The sequence below is a fragment of the Anastrepha obliqua genome, chromosome 4 (assembly GCF_027943255.1).
Source record: "Anastrepha obliqua isolate idAnaObli1 chromosome 4, idAnaObli1_1.0, whole genome shotgun sequence".
In the NCBI taxonomy this organism is placed as follows: Eukaryota; Metazoa; Arthropoda; class Insecta; order Diptera; family Tephritidae; genus Anastrepha; species Anastrepha obliqua.
The window spans coordinates 45,511,901-45,531,113 of record NC_072895.1 but is presented as its reverse complement, the minus strand read 5'-3'; the positions used below and the strand labels follow the sequence as shown (position 1 = coordinate 45,531,113).

Below are 19,213 nucleotides of genomic sequence, written 5' to 3'. Positions count from 1 at the left end.
TTGAATTTATATTTTTAAGATGAAGTACTTTTAGAATATGCCATAAAAAATTTTTCGATTTTTTAGTCCAACACAAGGTATATAACCCCTTAAGCGCCACACGCAATAACAACCTGGAGGTCGGCCAATATATTATATTTTTCACATAGTGGATGCGTTCGTAACGCTGCGTACCCCCCTAATCGGCATGAATGCTAGTGCTAATAAAAGTTATTATCCTCACCTGTAACTAAAAAGACATATTCGTTTTTAAAATAATTTCCAAAGTAGTTTCCACACAAAAACCTTTTTTAATGATGTGAAAGGGGACAGCAACAAGTAAAGGTTTAAAGCGTTTATATGTTGTTATCAACGCTTACAGTTACAGCTTTTGTGTGCATATATGGATACATACCTACATCGCTCTCGGTGGCTTAACACAGCATACTTGGCAGGGCGCGCAACATATTTTACAATTAGGCTGCTAGCTACTATGAGATTTAAGGAGATTTTTAATGCCATTTTTAGCTTTTTATTGGAAGATAGGACTAAGTAAAACTGGAATAACCCAAACAAATCTTGGCCGAATAAAGCTTCTGAGGTATCATCAGAAAGTTATTTTGTAACCATTTTTAATTCTTGGGAAATAAACCAATTTTGTTTTTGCGCAAATATCAACACATCTCCGTTCCTTTGGTGAATTTTTATAAACATTTATAAAAATATTGGAAGATACTAATTTTTTTTATAAACAAAAACGATTTTAGGAGGTACCTACTTTCAATTTGGTCTTGCTGGCATAAATCTTAGGTTAGGTTAGGTTGAAACGCTGACCATGTGAGACACACTCAGGCTCATAGCCCATTGTAATGCAGCGACATCTCCTTATCTCACCTTAGACCAGTGTGTACTTATTAAAAAATTTTAGAAGATCCCTGATTTCTGCGGAACTGACACCTTACTATTCATTAAAAAAAATTATTGTCTAACTAAAATAGTAAGCCTACGTCTGAATAGAGCAGGACAATGGCACAGAAGATGCTCATCTAGACAGGTTCTGCAGAAGTCATGTGCTTTACACTCATCTTCAGGGTGTGCCTACCTTTAGGCAATGCCTCATTATAACTGAAATCTGAGTGCCAAGACTGTGCTTATTTTGGCTTAAAAGAAATTCGGTGCGTTTAGCATTGAGAGCCGGTCACAATTGTCAAGCGATTTTGCAAGTGATTTCATTACGCCATCTTTCATTCGCTGCTCTTACGATTTCCTCAAAGATATGTAGCTTACATGTTTGTTAGCATAAACATATGTCATTGGCTTTGTACTCATCGACCAGTTTGGTGCCGATTCACGCTAGTTCATCGACTCTGCAGTAACCTTCAATGTCACAATGGCCAGGAACCAACATTACCTTTAGGTGAAATTACTCTGCCAATTCGTTGCGAGATGTGTGGCATTTCATGTGCTACTTTGGAGGTTGTCGACTAGTTTCTGTGGGATTTTATTGCCACCTGGCTCTTAGTGCAAATGCTGACATCATCTCCAGGTATTTCATCACACTGTACCAGTACGCAAATCTTAATAGTTTTCTGAAATATTTTGACGGAAGTCATTTACATCTTATAATTCCGTTGGAAAAATTGCAATTTCTTTTTTTGGCAAGATACGAATGCTCGACATTTTTTGTCTTTTCGATCGAAGATATCAGCCAACACCGTAAGCTAAAACAATTGTCAAAAATCAACGCAATTTTTGAATTATTTCATACTCAAAATTTATTGCATCGAAATTCCATGGATTATAAAACTGCGTGCTCGAAATTTTTTTAAAATTCTCTTAAAAAGTTTGAAATTTTTATGAAAAGTTTTTTAACTTTTTTTAATTTACAAAGTTAAAAACTTGTGTTCATATGGGTTTTGTAGGAGAATGAACCATATTCTTATAATTAATTATATATCTTACTATTTTTATAAATTATTAAAACTAAATAGGAAACACATAAATAGTCAAAACTTGTCAATAAGTCCTTGTGCAATAGTCGTTTAACGCACTCTACATGCAGCATCGAGCTTAGAACGCAAATTAGTTGACATTTAACAAATGAATTGCCTGTTCTGATATACATATCAAAAATAATTACATCCATGGCGTTTACTCTAAAGCTAAAGCTTTTAAATTAATTCATGTTGAAGTTTTCTATTGATTCATTTTCTATCTATCCCATTTGTACAAACGAGACCTTTATTCAATTATTTATATAAACTTTGCATTTTTAATTAAAACTATGGCTACTTACAAAACTTCACACAAAGCTCCCTGCCGCCAACTACTTCACTCAAACACATAGCCTTCCTCAATAGAAAGCACTGCGCTTCAAAGCAACCCTAGCCTCGCTCACTTCTTCCGATTTAATTTAGCGAAATGCATTCAGTAAAGCTTTATCTTAAGTTTCCTCTTTACGTTTTCGCGCCAATTAAAATCCCTTCCAGTTGTGCATCCGCATAAGGCAGTAAAAGTTTCTTGCTTACGAGTATTCGCAGGCACTTACGACCCACATTCATCATACGACCTGCGCACCTATTACTTCAACTGATATTTTAACTTTGCACTTCTGTTACACTAAGCCGGTTTTCTACGTTTTGCTATTGTTTTTCCATTTGTTACCACTTGACGTTGACGCAGACGCAGACGCTGACGCTGACATTACATTGTTGAATTGTTACAGCTCTGCGACTGGCTGAATGTAACATTTGCATGGTCTACTGTGCAACTATCAACTCCTCCTTACCCACTTCACTGGGCATTCATGTTCAACCTAAATTTCAGCACGGAAATTAAGCTAACAAAAGTTTTTCCTCTGCTACATTGTCATTTCTAGCTGCTTTTTGCCTTCTCATTTTCTTCAATTTGATATGAAAAGAAAAGCGCGTATTTTAGTTTCTTTTTTGCTAACTAAATTCTTTCGTTTTGTTTCTGTCGCAATTACTCAAGTTGGCAGCGCTATTGTCTACAAAAATGCTGAAGATTATCCAAACGAAAGGATTGTGATCACGAGAGTGTTTTGCTTGGATTAGTGATGAGTTTTTTAGTGTGCGCAATGCATTCCAAAACAGCTGCTTAAAGCATTTCCTTATATTGCACAATTATTTTGCCTTGTTAAACGCCATTGAAATTTGTAATCGTTGCTACTTCACTTGGACCTTGAAATAAATTGGATAGATTTGATGAAAACTATGTATTTAGAAAAATAAAGAACTTCATAGCTTGCGGCGAAATATTTTGTATTGGAGCGGCAACCACATAAGGTCAATTTTATTTCTACGGCGAGATTTACTTTAATTAAAAATGTTGAGCTCGCTTCGTTTTAAAATAATATGAAAATATATATCATGAAATAACTCTGCACTCTGTACCACAAAAGACTTTTAGAAGTATCATTACACGGCAAATTGTTGCGAAAGCGCAATATTGAGAAAAGTATGAAGCAAACCAGTAAGGCTCTGTACAGGTGCAGAGGCTCTGATGCCCTGGTTTTAACACATTCACTGCATTTTGTGAACACTCCACGTCCATTAATATTATTTTGGTTATTTTATTTTGTGACTTATATGAGACTCATTAGCGTAAGACAAGAAATTTTCTTGGCCATGTTTAATGAGTCACCTATGAGCACTGTAGTATTTTTTGAGTAGCATACCACAAAATCTCTCCGAAATTGTATAGCGAAATGAGTCACATAAGACTCATTGGAAAGGGAAGTTGTTAATACCAGTGCATCAGAGCAGGGGGCATATGCCAAGTAACCCTTAATAGTTAAACCGGCATCGCTCTAGTGCTACCTTTGTGTGCTGAACCGAAACCATAGAAAACTATTTATATCAACTGTTCCATTAGAGAGCAAGCAAGCTGTCGCTGAGCTATGCATCACTAGTGACTATTCGATACTACTTTTAAATGTTTCTAATATCGGCACAAAGTATCGCCTACATTCAAGAATCGAATAAAAAATCTGACATTTTTTTTAAACTTGACTGGAAACTAATTTCTTTATGTTTTGTTAGAATTTCCCTAAGGAAAATGAACAAAAATTAATACTTTAAGGTATAAAAATGCAATTTCTCTAGATATTCGCTTGAAAGGTCTGAAAATTCTCCGCACCTAGAAAGACTTACTCACTCCATTAAAAGCGTATCAAAGGCTGCCCAGTAAAGCCATATACAGTGGACGTAGTAATTACAGGCCAGTAACTTATAGAAGCTAGTGGATAGGCAAAATCTATTCACTCGTTTTAAGGGAACATTAAATCCGCTCCTATGCCTTTTCTTCAATTTTCTTTATCTTAAAATGATAACAGCAAGCGTTTTGCACACGACACTCCAAATAACAGCAATATTAGGGAAGAGTCCTGGAAATTGTCCTCTATTTGCCTTACGTAGGCTTGGCAGCCTTAGTTTTATGTTATAAAAGTTGGGTGACAACAAAACCAATGGGGTTGCTGAACCAAACGGATGTCTGATCTTTTATTGGGTATGGGAATAAGTTTCCGTCCTTTCTTAGCCAAAATTACGAATTATCATATTTAAACAATTAAATAATACATTATATTATGTGAAGTAAGTGCCATTGGAAGCTACAACTTTACTCCCTCTTACAGGCAGTATACGGTTTCCTCTGACGAAAAATTCGAATTGTTTTGACTTGATCTATTTATTGAGCCAGTTTGCGATGCTCTTGTAAAAAGTGAAGCGCTCCCCAATAAGGGCTGCCTGCACTGATCGAAATAGATGGTAATCCGAAGTTGCAATGTCTGGGGAATACGGCGGGTGGGGCAAGATTTCCCAATTCAATCCGTCTCATTCCGGCCACTTTTCTTTGAGAGCTCGATTCAAACGCATTAGCTGCAGTCGGTAACGATCGGCAGTGATGATTTCAGATAGTTTAAGGAGTTCATAATAGATTACACCCTTCTGATCCCACCAGATGCACAACATAACCTTTGAAGCATTAATATTTTTTTTCGCTGTCGATGGACCTGGTTCACCTGGCAGGCTCCAACTTCTTCGACACTTAGGACTATCCCAATAGATCCATTTTTCCCGTAAATGCTATTTTTTCGGGCTAACGTCAACTACTGCAATCGAGACCTCACATATACACGTTCAAATCACCAGTATATTACTAGTGCAAAAACAAAATAGTATCAGCAGCGACACCTTTTTTAAGAGGGCGGAAACTTATTCCCATAAACTTATTCCTTACTTCTAGTGTTTGGAATTTAATTTAATTATAGTCAGTAAAAGTATGTATAAGCAAAAAATGCAAGAATATTAGTCAATGATTCTTATTTTTTATTGGGCAGAGCAAACATTGCAAATTCAATATGGAAAACAATTTCACTGAAATGACTTCCACGGCCGACTATAACGCCAAATGCAGGATGCAACCTAATTTTCATCACAAGGCAACTTCGATTTTGTTTTTCAACTTTTGATTCGTTTCTAAATGGTTTTTCTAAAATTTATCCTAAATATAACGCTGTAAAATAGTCAAGTATAGTCAAATCGCAGCTTCTAGGCGACTTATTTACATCATTATTAAGTTTCCGAAGACTTTTCAAGCAAAAAGTGGCCCATTTTGTAAAAATATGTATAATCATACCCATAGCTCAGACAACAGTTATTTTAACAATAAACATAAAAATAAGTTGTTTGAAATTCTGAACGCTAAACGACTAGACCACCCAGTATTAATATCTCTTTCCCCCCTATCAAATTATATTATTCTCTGTAGAAGGACTCTTAAATCTTGAGCAGAACGAAAGGAGGCACAGTGCAAACGTATTTAATATTATTCCCAAACACACACAAATATAAATCACCATCTTTGCACTTGCACTTGGCCTCGTTTAGTCACATTTTAAGTGCATTCACCGAGCTTCTGAAATTTGCCATACATACACATACGCATACATACTCACGTGTGAACAACTCGCTCATGCAAGCATGACTGCTTTAGCTGCTGTAATAAAAGGAGGATTATATCTCAGCCACATTTACTTTTTCAATAGATGCACTGGAAAAATTGTATGGCTCTACTCGTATTATAAAGGATTATGAAATGAAAGAAAATCCGAACTTGGTTTTACCACTCATGCAATATATGTTAATTCCTGTCCAAATATGTATTATATTATATATTTAAATTCATATATGCATGAGAGCTTTTGTATAAAATGTATGCAAGCATTTGTATGTAATGGCATGGGGTAAATATCATATTTGTTTTTATCTCGGATACATAACCCGAATTTATTATAAGGACAGCTCATATTGAAAATTGTACTTAGTTATTACTATTTACTTATTTATTTTTTCATTTCAAATATTTTTAATTTCAATTACTTTTTTTTAAATAATAAAATAAATAAGATCTTCTAAAGGGTGGTTGAATTTCAAGGACCGATGTTGAATGTGAACCACACCTAAACGTCAAGTTTTTTCTGCATTTCATTTCACGTTTTTCAATTTCAGACTAACTCAATTTGAACCATGGAAAGATACACAATCGCGCAACGCGTTAAAGTTATTCAGGCTTATTATGAAAACAGGCGTTCAAATCAAAAGGCATATCGCGCACTTCGTGAAGAAAATCATCTTCAGTGATGAGGCACATTTTCACCTCATTGTATTCGTCAATAAGCAGAGTTGCCGCATTTTGGGGAATGATAATCCAAGAGTGATTGCCGAAAAACCAATGCACCCACAAAGAGTGACTGTTTGGTGCGGTTTATTTTTTCCAAAATGAGGCCAGGCAGGCAGTTACTGTGAATACTGTTCGCTATCGTCAGATGATAACGAGTTTTTTATAGCCCGAACTGGAGGATATGGATGTGGACTATATGTGGTTTCAACAGGATGGTGCCACTTGTCACACAGCTAATGAAACAATGGCTCTTTTGCGCGAAAAATTTCATGCCCGAATAATCTCACGTCGCGGCGATGTCAATTGGCCGCCAAGATCATGTGATTTGACACCGTTGGATTTCTTTCCTTGGGATTATTTGAAAGAAAAGGTGTACGTTGATAAGCCAGCAACAATTCAAGAGCTAAAGGATGAGATAATTCAGCACATTAATGGCATAGAACCTCAATTATGCCTCAGCGTCATCGAAAATTTGGACCATCGGATGGAGGTGTACCGCCGAGGCCGCAGCGGCGACTTGGCCTATATTTTGTTTCATACGTAATTCGGTCATACCAATATTACCATAATAAAGAGAAATTGCAATAAATTTCTTAAAAAAAATCTATTTTATTCAAAATCAACACCGGCCCTTAAAACTTAACCACCCTATTCCACACAGAACATAAAAATCTAAGTTTCAAACTTTTCGCAAGGTTTATAAAAATTTAAAAATTTTTAAATTTTAAATCAGAATATTTTAACAAATTTTGAGCGTATGGTTGAAATTTCATGGAATAAAGTGTTGAAAAATCGCGGTGACTAGAGAGAATTTTTTTTTTAATTAGAACTTTTTGAAAGATTGTTCAATGCAGTTCATACATAACTCATGAAATTTTAGTGAATTAAAATTCAAGTTTGAAGTTGTGAAAAATCCTTTTGATTTTTTGTAATTTTTTCCTTGACGGTGTGCTGCATTTTCTCGATATAACAAATTGGCTGTACATATGGGCCTAATACCAAAATCATTAGAAAAACAAATCACATCCCCAAATGGATAGTCCTACGACATATAATGTTTTCATGAGGAGCTTTTTCATGGCAGAAATAGACTCCAAGGCTTGCCATTGTTTGCCAAAGGACGACCTCTATTATAAAAAAATTTGGCAATTATTTGATGTTCATGTACCAAGATTCGAACCTACGCACCCCGAATGTTAGTCACGCCCTAACCCATTCGGCTACGGCGACCTTAGATTGATTAGATTAACTTGCCTTCTACTCATCACAGTCATCAGACCCAGTTCCCTTATTAAACTTAAGATAGAGCTGCCTTTCTTCTGGCTGCAACTGGTCGCTATAGCGCTGAGTTGGAGTCTCCTGGGATTGGTCGCAGAAACAACAAGAACCAGTTGACCATATACCGATCATGCAAATGACGGCGCAGCGTACAGTGGCCTGTGAATGGCACGTGAACATTTTCAGCTTATCCTTGGGGATGTTTATGAGTTTTCTAAGCCTCTTTTGGTTGTACCACCCCCAGTAGAGATTTCGCTTGGCGTTTCCCCATAATTTGGTGCCAGCTAACCTCCCTTAATCTTAGCTCTTCCTTCCTAAGCTTCTCCTTGATGGTGTGTTGTCCTATAGAAGGGGGGTCTTGAGTTCTGTTAATAACGATGTTAATGCGTCCGCTACTTCGTTCTCAATTATACCCCTGTATCCTGAGACCAAAATTATCCGGACTTAGGCTCAAGTCAACCTATATGTATAGGCTTCTAATTAATTTAAGCACTTCCTTCCATTTTTTCGATATCGGCAATGGAACCATTAGGCAGATTATTGATAAGTATGTGCGCTTGAGCTGTTCAACTGAAACCGGAACCATTTTGTGTTCGTAGCTGGTCCACATTTACAGGGTGAAGGATATGAAGTGTTACCTATTCAAAACACCATAACTTTTATGTTTGAAATTAGTTTTTATTGATTTCAAAGACAAAATTGTTCAAAAATGATAACAATATTACATATATTCACTTTAGCTCGATATGACCTCCTTTTGCCTTGACTATAGCCTTCAAACGGTCAAAAAATGAGTTGCATACTGCACGAATGTGATCTTGAGGTATTTTGGCCCATTCTCGTATAATCAGCGCATCCATACTGGCATATTTTTTAGTCCTCACCTTGCTCTACAAAATGGATCAGATGGAATAGTCCATCGGATTTGCGTCTGCCGAATTCGAAAGTCATTGTGTGGACGAAATGAAGTGTGGAACGGCTCTAAAGCAGCTTCTAAAACATGTTTCCGATAATAAGTCGCATTCACTTTGACACCAGGTTCTATAAAAACGATTGGAGAGCGTCCATCAGCGGTCACTGCGACCCAAATCATTACTTGCGATGGGAAAATGCTTCGAGGGGCCATACGTAGGCTCAAATTCTCGTATGAGCGTTCGGTCAAGTAAACACGATCGTTTGAGTGTTTATGAACTGCTCAATTGGGAAATTTTTTTCATCAGAAAACACAATGTTAAGAAATTCGCCACGTTCGTGCAAGCGCAACAACTCCTTTGCTCTTTCGCAGCGAACTTTTTTTTGCTGGGGTGAAAGATCGTGTGCTTTCTGGAACTTGTAAGCCTTGACCTTGAGCTCATTTTTCAATAAGCGTCGAGTGTTGTCTTGCGATATTATCAGTTCTTTGGCCATTTTTCTTCCACTTCGACGTGGTTTTCGTTCAAGTCGAGCCTTCACTTCCGAACCATTTCTGGCGTTGTTGCGGTTTTTTTTTGTCCACCTCAATAGCGTTTTGCAATGCCACCAGTATCATTATAACGTTTTATAGTGCAATACACAAGCATTTTATTCACTTTGAGGTGACTGAGCTCACGAACAATGGCTGGTTGTGATTCTCCAGCCAAATATAACGCAATCACACTATTACGTTTGAATTCCATCACAGAAAAAAAAATTCAACAAAACTGAGACGCAAATGCTTTTGACGTTGACGTCATGAGCTGTTTTACAGATACAAGCAGTGTGAAGTTGGTAGCACTTCATATCGTTCACCCTGTAGAAGGCTGCCAATTGAGTATCTGCACTGATAGATCTTATAACAGCAAAACCTGTTGTGCACACTTTCAATGAGAAGGACATAGGTTAGTTAGGTTTGATAACCCTAAGTTTGCTCACAGATTACCGCGCCGACCATAATTAACTACAATCACATCTGTATCGAATGGGTTTGCCTGCTGTAATAGAATGTCTACAATATTTGGAGGATAACGAGGAGTTCCAATTCATTTGTTGTGTATATTCGGTCTTGGCTGGATCTTTGTTAATATTTTTTTTAATAAAAAAAACCACTTAGACGTCATTATTGAGCCTGAAGGTGCCTTGGGTACTAAGTGAGATGGCCAATATATTAAGAAGCAAATGAGATTTTTTTTCGCTCCCCATACCCATGGTAAGCAATACCTTATTTTTATAAACGGGCGCACTTTTACCAAGTAGATTCTATCTTTTCTCACATAACGGTCGTATGTAAATAAAGAATCGATATAGATATACACATAAATAGACATATATATACCAAAATTCTGAGAATCATGTATATCCTTCCGTCCGTCTGGCCGTCTGTCCATCTGTGCTGATGATAACTTGAACAAAATTAATATTTATATTTCAATGAAACTTGTTGGGTTGACATTGAAGATAGGCGAAATCGATCAATAACCATGTCCACCTACCATATAACGGTAATCTTTAAGAAAGAAAAAATGTGATATCACTCTACGAATTATGAAAAATTTCTCAATTTTTTGGCAAACGCATATTTCTAGGTAGCGACTTAATAAAATTTGCCCAAACTTGGCAGACGTGTTGTTCCTCACCTCTTTAAGATCCATTAAAATCATTATTAAGATCGAAAAAACACACACAAGCAATTCGGTGTTTGCAGCGTATGGGGTCAAAGACCATTCAGAGTACTTTTCTTTCGAAAACTCTTTAGCTTATTTCGTCTTTGCTTGTCATTGTCCAGCACTCACAGCCGTAGCACTCGCAGACAGTGTGTATTATTGACTGGTAGAGGCGGAGTTTACGTTCACGTGTAAGCAGTTTCGACTTCAGCAATTTTGTATGGGTGTAATACACTTTATTTGCTGCCAATAATCTGTCTTGTATTGCGTCGTAACTGATGTTTTCATTTCTCATTATAACTTTCATTTATTTAACGTGCTGAAGATCCTCAGAGATAGATGTCCCGATTTCATTGCTTTCAGGAGTTCGTCTCTCTTCCAATCCAAATAATTTGTTTTTTTAAATGTGCCCGGGCATATAAAGATCGGGCTGTACAGAATTTGGTGTTCCTTACATGCTTGTTAATCTTACTATATATTTTTTCATATAATATAATATTAAAGTTTGCTTAAAACAAAAATCGTAATGCTCTTCCTCTTCCAGGTACAAACGGTCTCTATCAGCTATTTACGTTGCCTCATCGAGCATGTTCGCTGTTATTTGCTAGATCGTGATATCGAACTCATCTACTATACAATACGCAAGTCGAGTGATGTACTCACACGTGATCCCATGCAGCTTGGCTCACAGGTATGAAAACTAATTATGCCCATGCCCACGCGCACAATGAATTCACAAGAAGACTATTCTTAAATTTCCCCACGCAATGAGATTCTGAAAGACTGACACAAATTAAAAAAAAAAGATGTATCCCATTTAAAGTGAAAGACTCACACATGTTAAAAAAAAATTTACATACCTTCATATGTAGATCCCTGCTATAATGCCAATCAACCCTCTTAACTTGCGGTATTTTCATATAATTAACATCGTTTCCTTTTGTTTCGTCATCTCTTCTTACCAGCTCATCTCGTGGCTACGGCCAATCAGTGAACACGACGAGAACGACAACTCACTGCTGAGTATTACGGTGCGTTCAGCGACCGCCTGGTGTGATGGCTACACAGTGCCATTGCTAGTGCCACTTACCGGTTGGCTGCCAGCGACGCTGCCCTCGCAGATACGCGTAATGACAGTGACCGGTACTGGACAAGTGCGCGATGTTTGTGTCTCACCAACGAAGCAGCATCTCATTTTGGCAACCAAATCGGGTGATGTGCAATTGTGGCACATAATGAGCAACTCGTTGGAGCACATATTCAAAGGTGGGTAGAAGTGTGAGGTATGCATGCATTAAGCACGAAGACCGGGCAATTTCTAAGCTAAAGCAGAGTAGTTTAGTAACTCGCAATGATACGAAAATACTATTGGGTATGTCATTTGATTGCAACCTTTTAAGTTCAGCTACTTGCTGGTTACTTTTCGCAAAACGTCCACATATATGAGTACAAATTGCTTTTTCTTACTACTATTTAATTGTGAGTCGAACTCGTACTATAGATTTTTCCTCAATTTTCCTGATTGTTTACTCGCGCGTATACTTAGTTGAAATGCTCTCATTACTTTTCATATGATTTTCTTCTTCTCCTAGGTCATACCGCCGCAGTCACGTGTCTGTTGGTAGCACCACAATCCGATATCCTGTTGACTGGCTCGGAGGATAACACAGTGTTGATATGGAACGTGACAACGCGTGTGCTGAAGACGCACATCAAGTAAGTGAATACATCAACAATCGCTGAAGGGCACCCATCCACAACACGATCCTTCCGGCTCAAGCAATTGTACAGCAATGCTCGTCGTATGATTTCACCTCCCAATTACAGTGAGATTTAATTTCGTGAGTTGAGTAAATCTCTGCCCAAAGTAGTTTGTGTGATGGGAGTTTTCATCCAATTACGCTTCTTTTTTTTCTTGTCATTATTTTATTTGAGTCATTTTTCCCCCCTTTCCAATTGTTTTTTTAGGTCACATACGAGCGTTGTGACGAGTGTCGCTGCTGGTGTCAATAATACTTTGGCCATTAGTGGCAGTGAGGATTCGACGATTGCCATTTCAGATATACACAGTGGACAATTGGTAAGTAAACTTGATGTGAATGATGTTGATTGTGTGGCAAATATTTTGTTTTAATAGCAATTCGAAAAAAGTATATTCGACGACGAGCAGCTGTCATAAAAAGTAGCATAAGATAGAGATGATATTGGCAAATGAGAAACGTATAGCAGATTGGAGCTGATGATGTAAACGTGAGAGTGCGCCTAATGGCTATCACTTCTTTGCATGTCTGTATGAAAAGTTAGCCCAATTTCGGTATTCAGCAATATTTCTGGCCACTAATGAATAAAGAAACTGCTGAGCCGGTTTCGATAAAAAATTGTTGGGCTATTGTGTGGAGGCCCGTGAATATTGAATTGAATAAATTTGAGTTTTAAATTTTGTTGGATAGGGCTTGAGCCGAGATATTTCTAAAAAATCGTACATATGGAGCGATTTGACTAATCTTGATAAATCCATAAGAAAAAAAGTATACTCCATAGATGGCATAGTAAAAAACATTTCTCATAATGGTTTCTTCAGCCCAATTGCCACATTCCTAAACCATAAAAGTTATTTTAAGCTCAAGTAGCACACAAATCTTGTTTGAAGTAAAATTTTCACGAGCACATTGCATTTTCTAAGCAAGCACTGTACTATTTATTTTTTGTTTCTTGTTTTCTGAAATCTTTACGAGGATTGCTATTTATATTTCTGGCCTGAAGTACTTCTAGTGTTGTCAGGAGCCACCTGACGTTGCTATTGCTATAAACGCTCTCAGAACATTTTGGTGTGTTAACTATATTAGTAAGTTATTCTTTACAGTGGTTTTAAAAATTCATCTTGGCAAAGAAATGGAATTAATCCGTGAAAATATTCGTATGATTATTTTGCACAATTTTGTAAAAAATACATCGATGAACTAAAATCATGATTGGCGATTATACCCTTTATTGCTTGTTTGGTCGAACTTATCCTCCTATTTATGTCGTGCGTCTTGATGGTGTTCCATAAATGGAGGGATCTGCAGTTGCAAACCACCTCCGTACGGAGCTGGTTTTTATGAGAAACTTTTATATGGCAGAAATGGAATCGGTGGTGTGACAATGCCTGGCGAATGGCGACCGCTATTAGAAAAACCAAGTCTATCATTTGGTGTTATATAATCGGGACTTTGAACCAAGGCCCTACTGTCAAAAATTTGTGCAATATTTAGCAAATTTGCTCGTGGTCCGAATTCCGGGAAGGATATACAAAATCAGTTGTTGTGCCAGCAAGAATTGATGCTGTACACGAAATAATTCAAACAAATTGTCAGATTAAGGCATGCTTGGGCATTAGTGGAATAAGATTTTGCACAATCACGTCGTGGTAAAAAAGATGCGTCTGCGTTGGGTTCCACACAATTAAAAAAAAAGCATTGGAAACGCGTCTGGACAAAATTTTAGAAATTCGGTGCAAAGCTCCTGATAAATTCTTTAAAATTCATTTGCATTACTACTTCCTCAGCTTCAAAACGCAGGAAATATTATTTTGTACCTTTTGCGCCTCGAAAAGTGTTTATTTAGGTTCTTCTCCCCTAGCATAGTGAATATCGTACCTATGCAGATAATTTCTTTTTTTCCAGTGATTTCCTCGATTTTTTAATATCCGGTCGGCAATGAAACGCTTTTTTATATCTCTACTATACATACACACACACATTAAATTTAAAAAAATTGTCTTGTCTTTACTACTGCCTATTATGCATACGTTGCCATCTTTATGTGTATGTATATGTAATGTACATATAAAACTCTGTATACAAAAAATCAACCATTAAAAGTTTTAGCTCGCGCGAGATTACGTTAAATCGTATACTCTTAAGCAGCGAAGCGGGAAAATATTCAAGCGATAAAAAAGCAATACGCGTTCCACAGGACCTACTTAGTTTTTATTAAAAAAATAAAAATGTGAAAGATTTAATCTTTTTCTCACTATCGTGAAGATGCATTTTCTTTGTTGAAATTTACTAAACGTTTTAAGACTCAACGTAATTTCTGGCGTTAAAGCTTTTTATTCTGAGTTAAGTGAGAGCTGGTACAATAGACCTGTACAAGAACTGAGAACTGCAAAAGAAGTAGATTTTTTTTTAATTTTATTTAAGCCACGTCTTGTGCAAAAAGAGAAAGTACGCATTTCTCATACGAGAGAAGGCTAGAAAAATTCGAGCAATAGAAAGATTGGAAGGAGTATTTTGTGTTACTTTATATTATTATTAAATTATCATTTTATTATTATATATATTCTTCATTTTCAAAAAGCGTTAATATTACATCTTCTTCCACGAATTTACTTACGAGCCTGCCTATAGTTCTACGTGATGCTATGCTTAGCATATTCTGTGTGGTTTCGTAAAGATATTGCATCGCTATTATAAGAGGTATTCGCTTAAATTTCATAGGAAAATAAAATAATAATAATAATTGGCGGAATCGAGGGTGGCAATAGTATGAAGATTGATGAATAATTGAAGGCATTTGATTATTTTGTAGCCCGCTCTTGCTCCAGGTAGTCAATTCATTTATTTTTTTTCATTGCTTGAGATTGTAAAACGGAAGGATTCAATTATTAAGTCTTTGGCACTTTCCCTAATTGAAACTCATCTTGCTTGTCGAGGCACAATTAAAATATTATCTCGAGAATTGGAGTTTCTCCTTCAGCTTTCTACACATTGCTCTCGGGAATAAAAATATATCACGGAATCTGAGCGAAAAAAGCGTAGATGTGAGTTCTGTCCTCAGAACTTATACAGAAATGTACAAAAAAATGTGCCTATTGCAAAAAGAAAAACACTATTTATCCACGTCACTGCCAAACAATTTGGATGGAATGCATAGAATAAAAATGTTCATTTTTGGCCATGGAATTTTTAAGTTTGTTGTTGCTTTTTCCAATCTGTTTGCTTTTAATACCTTTTTTAGTTTTGAAAACTTTGAAAGTTACAGAAACAAAATATATATAAATTCATTACTCTTGAACTTTTTATGTAGTTTACTAAAACAATCACAAATTTCACATAATATGGACTGTTTTTTGTTTAATTTACTTTAAAAGTGTTTTGTTAAGTTACTGAATATGTTTTTTATTTGAAGTATATGCAAAACAAATTTTTGTTAAAGACAGTTAATAATAAAATCTAAAATATTTTAGATGCAATTACTTTAATTTTGGTGTCATAAAGAACCCCACGCGATAGAAAATGGTAGTACAAAGTAGCGCGACGAACGGCGGATTAATAGACTCAATACAACTAATAACACTCGATCTCAGTCGAATCGGCTTAATAACCTGTAATAGTAAAATCGCCGAATAAACGAGTGATTTGAAAGAGAAATCATGAACTATATGTAGACAAAAGTGGGTTTCTTGCCGCAACTAAACAAGAGAAAGCGCCACGAATATAGTCTGTTATGGTACAATACATAAGAGCGTGGTCACTGTTAAATAATAACAATTGATTTTTCGAAAATTCGCAAATTTATTGATAATTTGGTCGTCAATACTCAATGCAAATACCTCAGTAGCAAGTCCAATCTCCTTCATTGTCAATTACGGCAAAAGACCTCCAAATTTTCCGAATTTGTCGAGAAAGTTGATCTAAATTACATGGCTTGTGTCTGCGAAGCTGCATTTTCAATTCAATTTTCTATGGGATTTGCATCCGGTGACTGAGATGGCCAATCTAAAGTGACAACTCCGTTTTGCGCCTTGCACTCGCTACACGTTCGACTGCGATGTTTCGGATCGTTGTCCTCTTGAAGGATCTAGCTTTCATTTTTCTTGATATACCATTACCCTTTTGAAGACGCTCAGCGCTCAGGCAGACTGATTCAAGGAATGTTCTCACACATTACTTCAACTAATAACTGAACGCATAAGTTGGCGTAAAGTTCAAACTATTTTGTAATCTATCCTTTAACACATAAAACTTTAACGTGTACTTTAGCTTATATAATCCCAACGAATATCTTAACCTATACTGAAACATATAATTTACCCAATGGTATTGCATAGTGTATGCTTTGGCTTATACTGAATTTATTTTTCAACCTAAAATATAGCGCAAACGTATGGAAACAGTATTAGGATAAAAGAAAAATACATCGAAAGAATAATTTCATCCCCCTTTCCCTTTGTACTGCGAAATGTTTCATCTTCCTTTGTATGTTTTGTTAAATACTCGTAGATCGTCTTGCTCGTCGACTCTAAAACAACCAACGTAAGTCATCTCTGAATAGTTTTCACCTATGAGAGTACTGTTCAAATTATTTCTTCTATAGTGTTGCTTATTATATTTTTCTTACAACAAGCTATGTGTCGCGCAAATTTTTTGTAAATATTTCGGAACATCGTTCGTTGGAAGCCAATTTTGTATTTGAAAGATTAAAAAAAAGTTTAATTGGCAACCCCGCCCTAAATTTTTTTTCGAACTCAAATGTTACTAAATAGCTTTCCTTTGATATCCGTTTCAAACCATGTCATTTAGCCAACTACTTTCTTAAATGGGTGGCAATCTTATTTGAAAATATGTTTATTTACAAGCTGTGGGTCCGGCAAATTTTTAGTCAATATCTCACATGATCGTTCGTAGTGGTCGAAACCAATTCTGTATCGCAAAGATTCAACTAAAATATTTTTTCAATGGCAACCCTACTCAAATTTTTTTTCGAATTAAAGTGTTCCAAAGCAGTTTTCATGTGATATCCGTTTGAAAAAATCTCACTTAACAAATTATTTTTTAGATGGATGGCAACCCTATTTAAAAATATGCTACAATTTAAGCTTTCTCAAGCATCTTTCATTTGATATCAGTATTGTGCTATATTATTTCAGTGTCAAATTGATGGCATACCCTTATTGCTAAACTGTAAATAACTAACATATTAAATTACTACTGGTTTTTAGAAAAATGGGAACCCAATTCAAAATATATTTAAATTAAAGCTTTCTCAAACTTATTTCATTTGATAGCAATATCGTAATACAGTATTTAACAGACATTTTCAACAGAAATTTTTTTTTTTATTTTTAAGTAGGTGGCAACCCTATAAAAATGCATGCATTAACGCTTTCTAATTTTCGAAATAAGTGACAACCGTGATTTTAAAAAAATATTTCTGGATGCAGTGGTGTTAAATAGCTATGGATTTAAAGGCCTTATGCAAAATTATATCTGCATAAATATTTTCTCAAACTCCTTTCATTTGATCACAATATTCTACTGAAATAATCAAACCATTTTTAATACAATAAGTTTTAACTTTTTTAAGAGACGGCAACCGTATATACACATCTGGATGCAATATATATATATTAGGCCGGGTCGATTTGTGGGGAGGCTCTATGAAAATCATATTCTAGGGATCAAAATAAGAAACTTTGCCGAAGGAACCATACCTCTAAAACGAATTCTGATGTCCCCCAATTTGGGTCAAACTTTTTAGTTTCTTTTCTCATGTAAAGGCCAAAAATGGTGATATTTTGAAATGATTGTATGGGGAACCCCCCAGGGAAGTTCCAAGGGGTGTGCCACTGGCATGGGTGGATCGGCCGTCCAAAGTTAGTGGGGGTCGGTCATACATTTGGACTCGATTGGAGCACTCTAAATGGGTCAAAGTGGGATTTTTCGTTCGACCCAAATTGGGGGACATCAGAACTCGTTTTAGAAGTATGGTTCCTTCGGCAAAGTTTCTTATTTTGATCCCTAGAATACGATTTTCACAGAGCAATGAGCGATTTTTAAATCGACCCGCACTAATATATTATATATAGTACACATAATTGACGCGTACACCCTTTTTGGGTGTTTGGCCGAGCTCCTCCTCCTATTTGTGGCGTGCGTATTGATGTTGCTCCATAAATGGAGGGACCTGGATGCAATTACATTCTGTGAAATCAAAGTCATCAAATCAAAAAATTCTATCATCAAAGTTTGTATTGTTGCCTTCAAACTAGGCTCCATTCGAAGCAGTTAACCAAAAGCCAACGATTAATCCAATCATCAAAGCACCTTTTAAACGCATTTGAAGAGATCTTCTTCAGCTCCTTCAGCGAATTCTCCTTAATGACCTCTATCGACTTAAAGCGGCGTCCGCGGAATGGGAATTTAAGTTTTAGGAAAAGGAAAAATTTACCGGGGCGCTAAATCCGGTAAAAGTTGTTCGATGATATTTGTCGAGTTTTTGGTAAACAAAGTATTCACAATGTAATCATTGTGAGACGGTGCTTTATGATGGTGCAAGAACCATGACTTTTCTTTCCACAAATTGGGCCATTTCTTACGCACAAATAATATTCTTTATTTACCGTAGAACCATTTGGAATGAATTCCGAGTGCACAAAACCATAATAATCAAACCAAACGAGTAGCATAACGTTCACTTTTGACTGACTTTGACTTAGGTTTTTGGTTTGCCTGTTGACTGGTTTGCATATCAAACTCATATTCCCTCGCCTCATCACCTATTATGATGCGCTGGATAAACGTTTGGTCCAAATTCTCTTGCTCAAGCATATCTTCAGTCACCTTCTTTCGATGAATTTTTTGAAAGAAATT

At 36.3% G+C, this 19,213-nt stretch overlaps 1 protein-coding gene across 1 annotated transcript in view; it reads left to right on the top strand.

Annotated features, from left to right (window-relative positions):
• Positions 1-19,213, top strand: part of LOC129243853 (protein qui-1) — a 292,168-nt gene that overhangs the window by 249,999 nt on the left and 22,956 nt on the right. The window contains exons 14-17 of the mRNA XM_054881229.1: positions 11,122-11,268; positions 11,543-11,843; positions 12,170-12,293; positions 12,546-12,657. Of these exons, the coding sequence (XP_054737204.1) occupies positions 11,122-11,268; positions 11,543-11,843; positions 12,170-12,293; positions 12,546-12,657 (684 nt within the window). The remainder of the gene's footprint in view (positions 1-11,121; positions 11,269-11,542; positions 11,844-12,169; positions 12,294-12,545; positions 12,658-19,213) is intronic.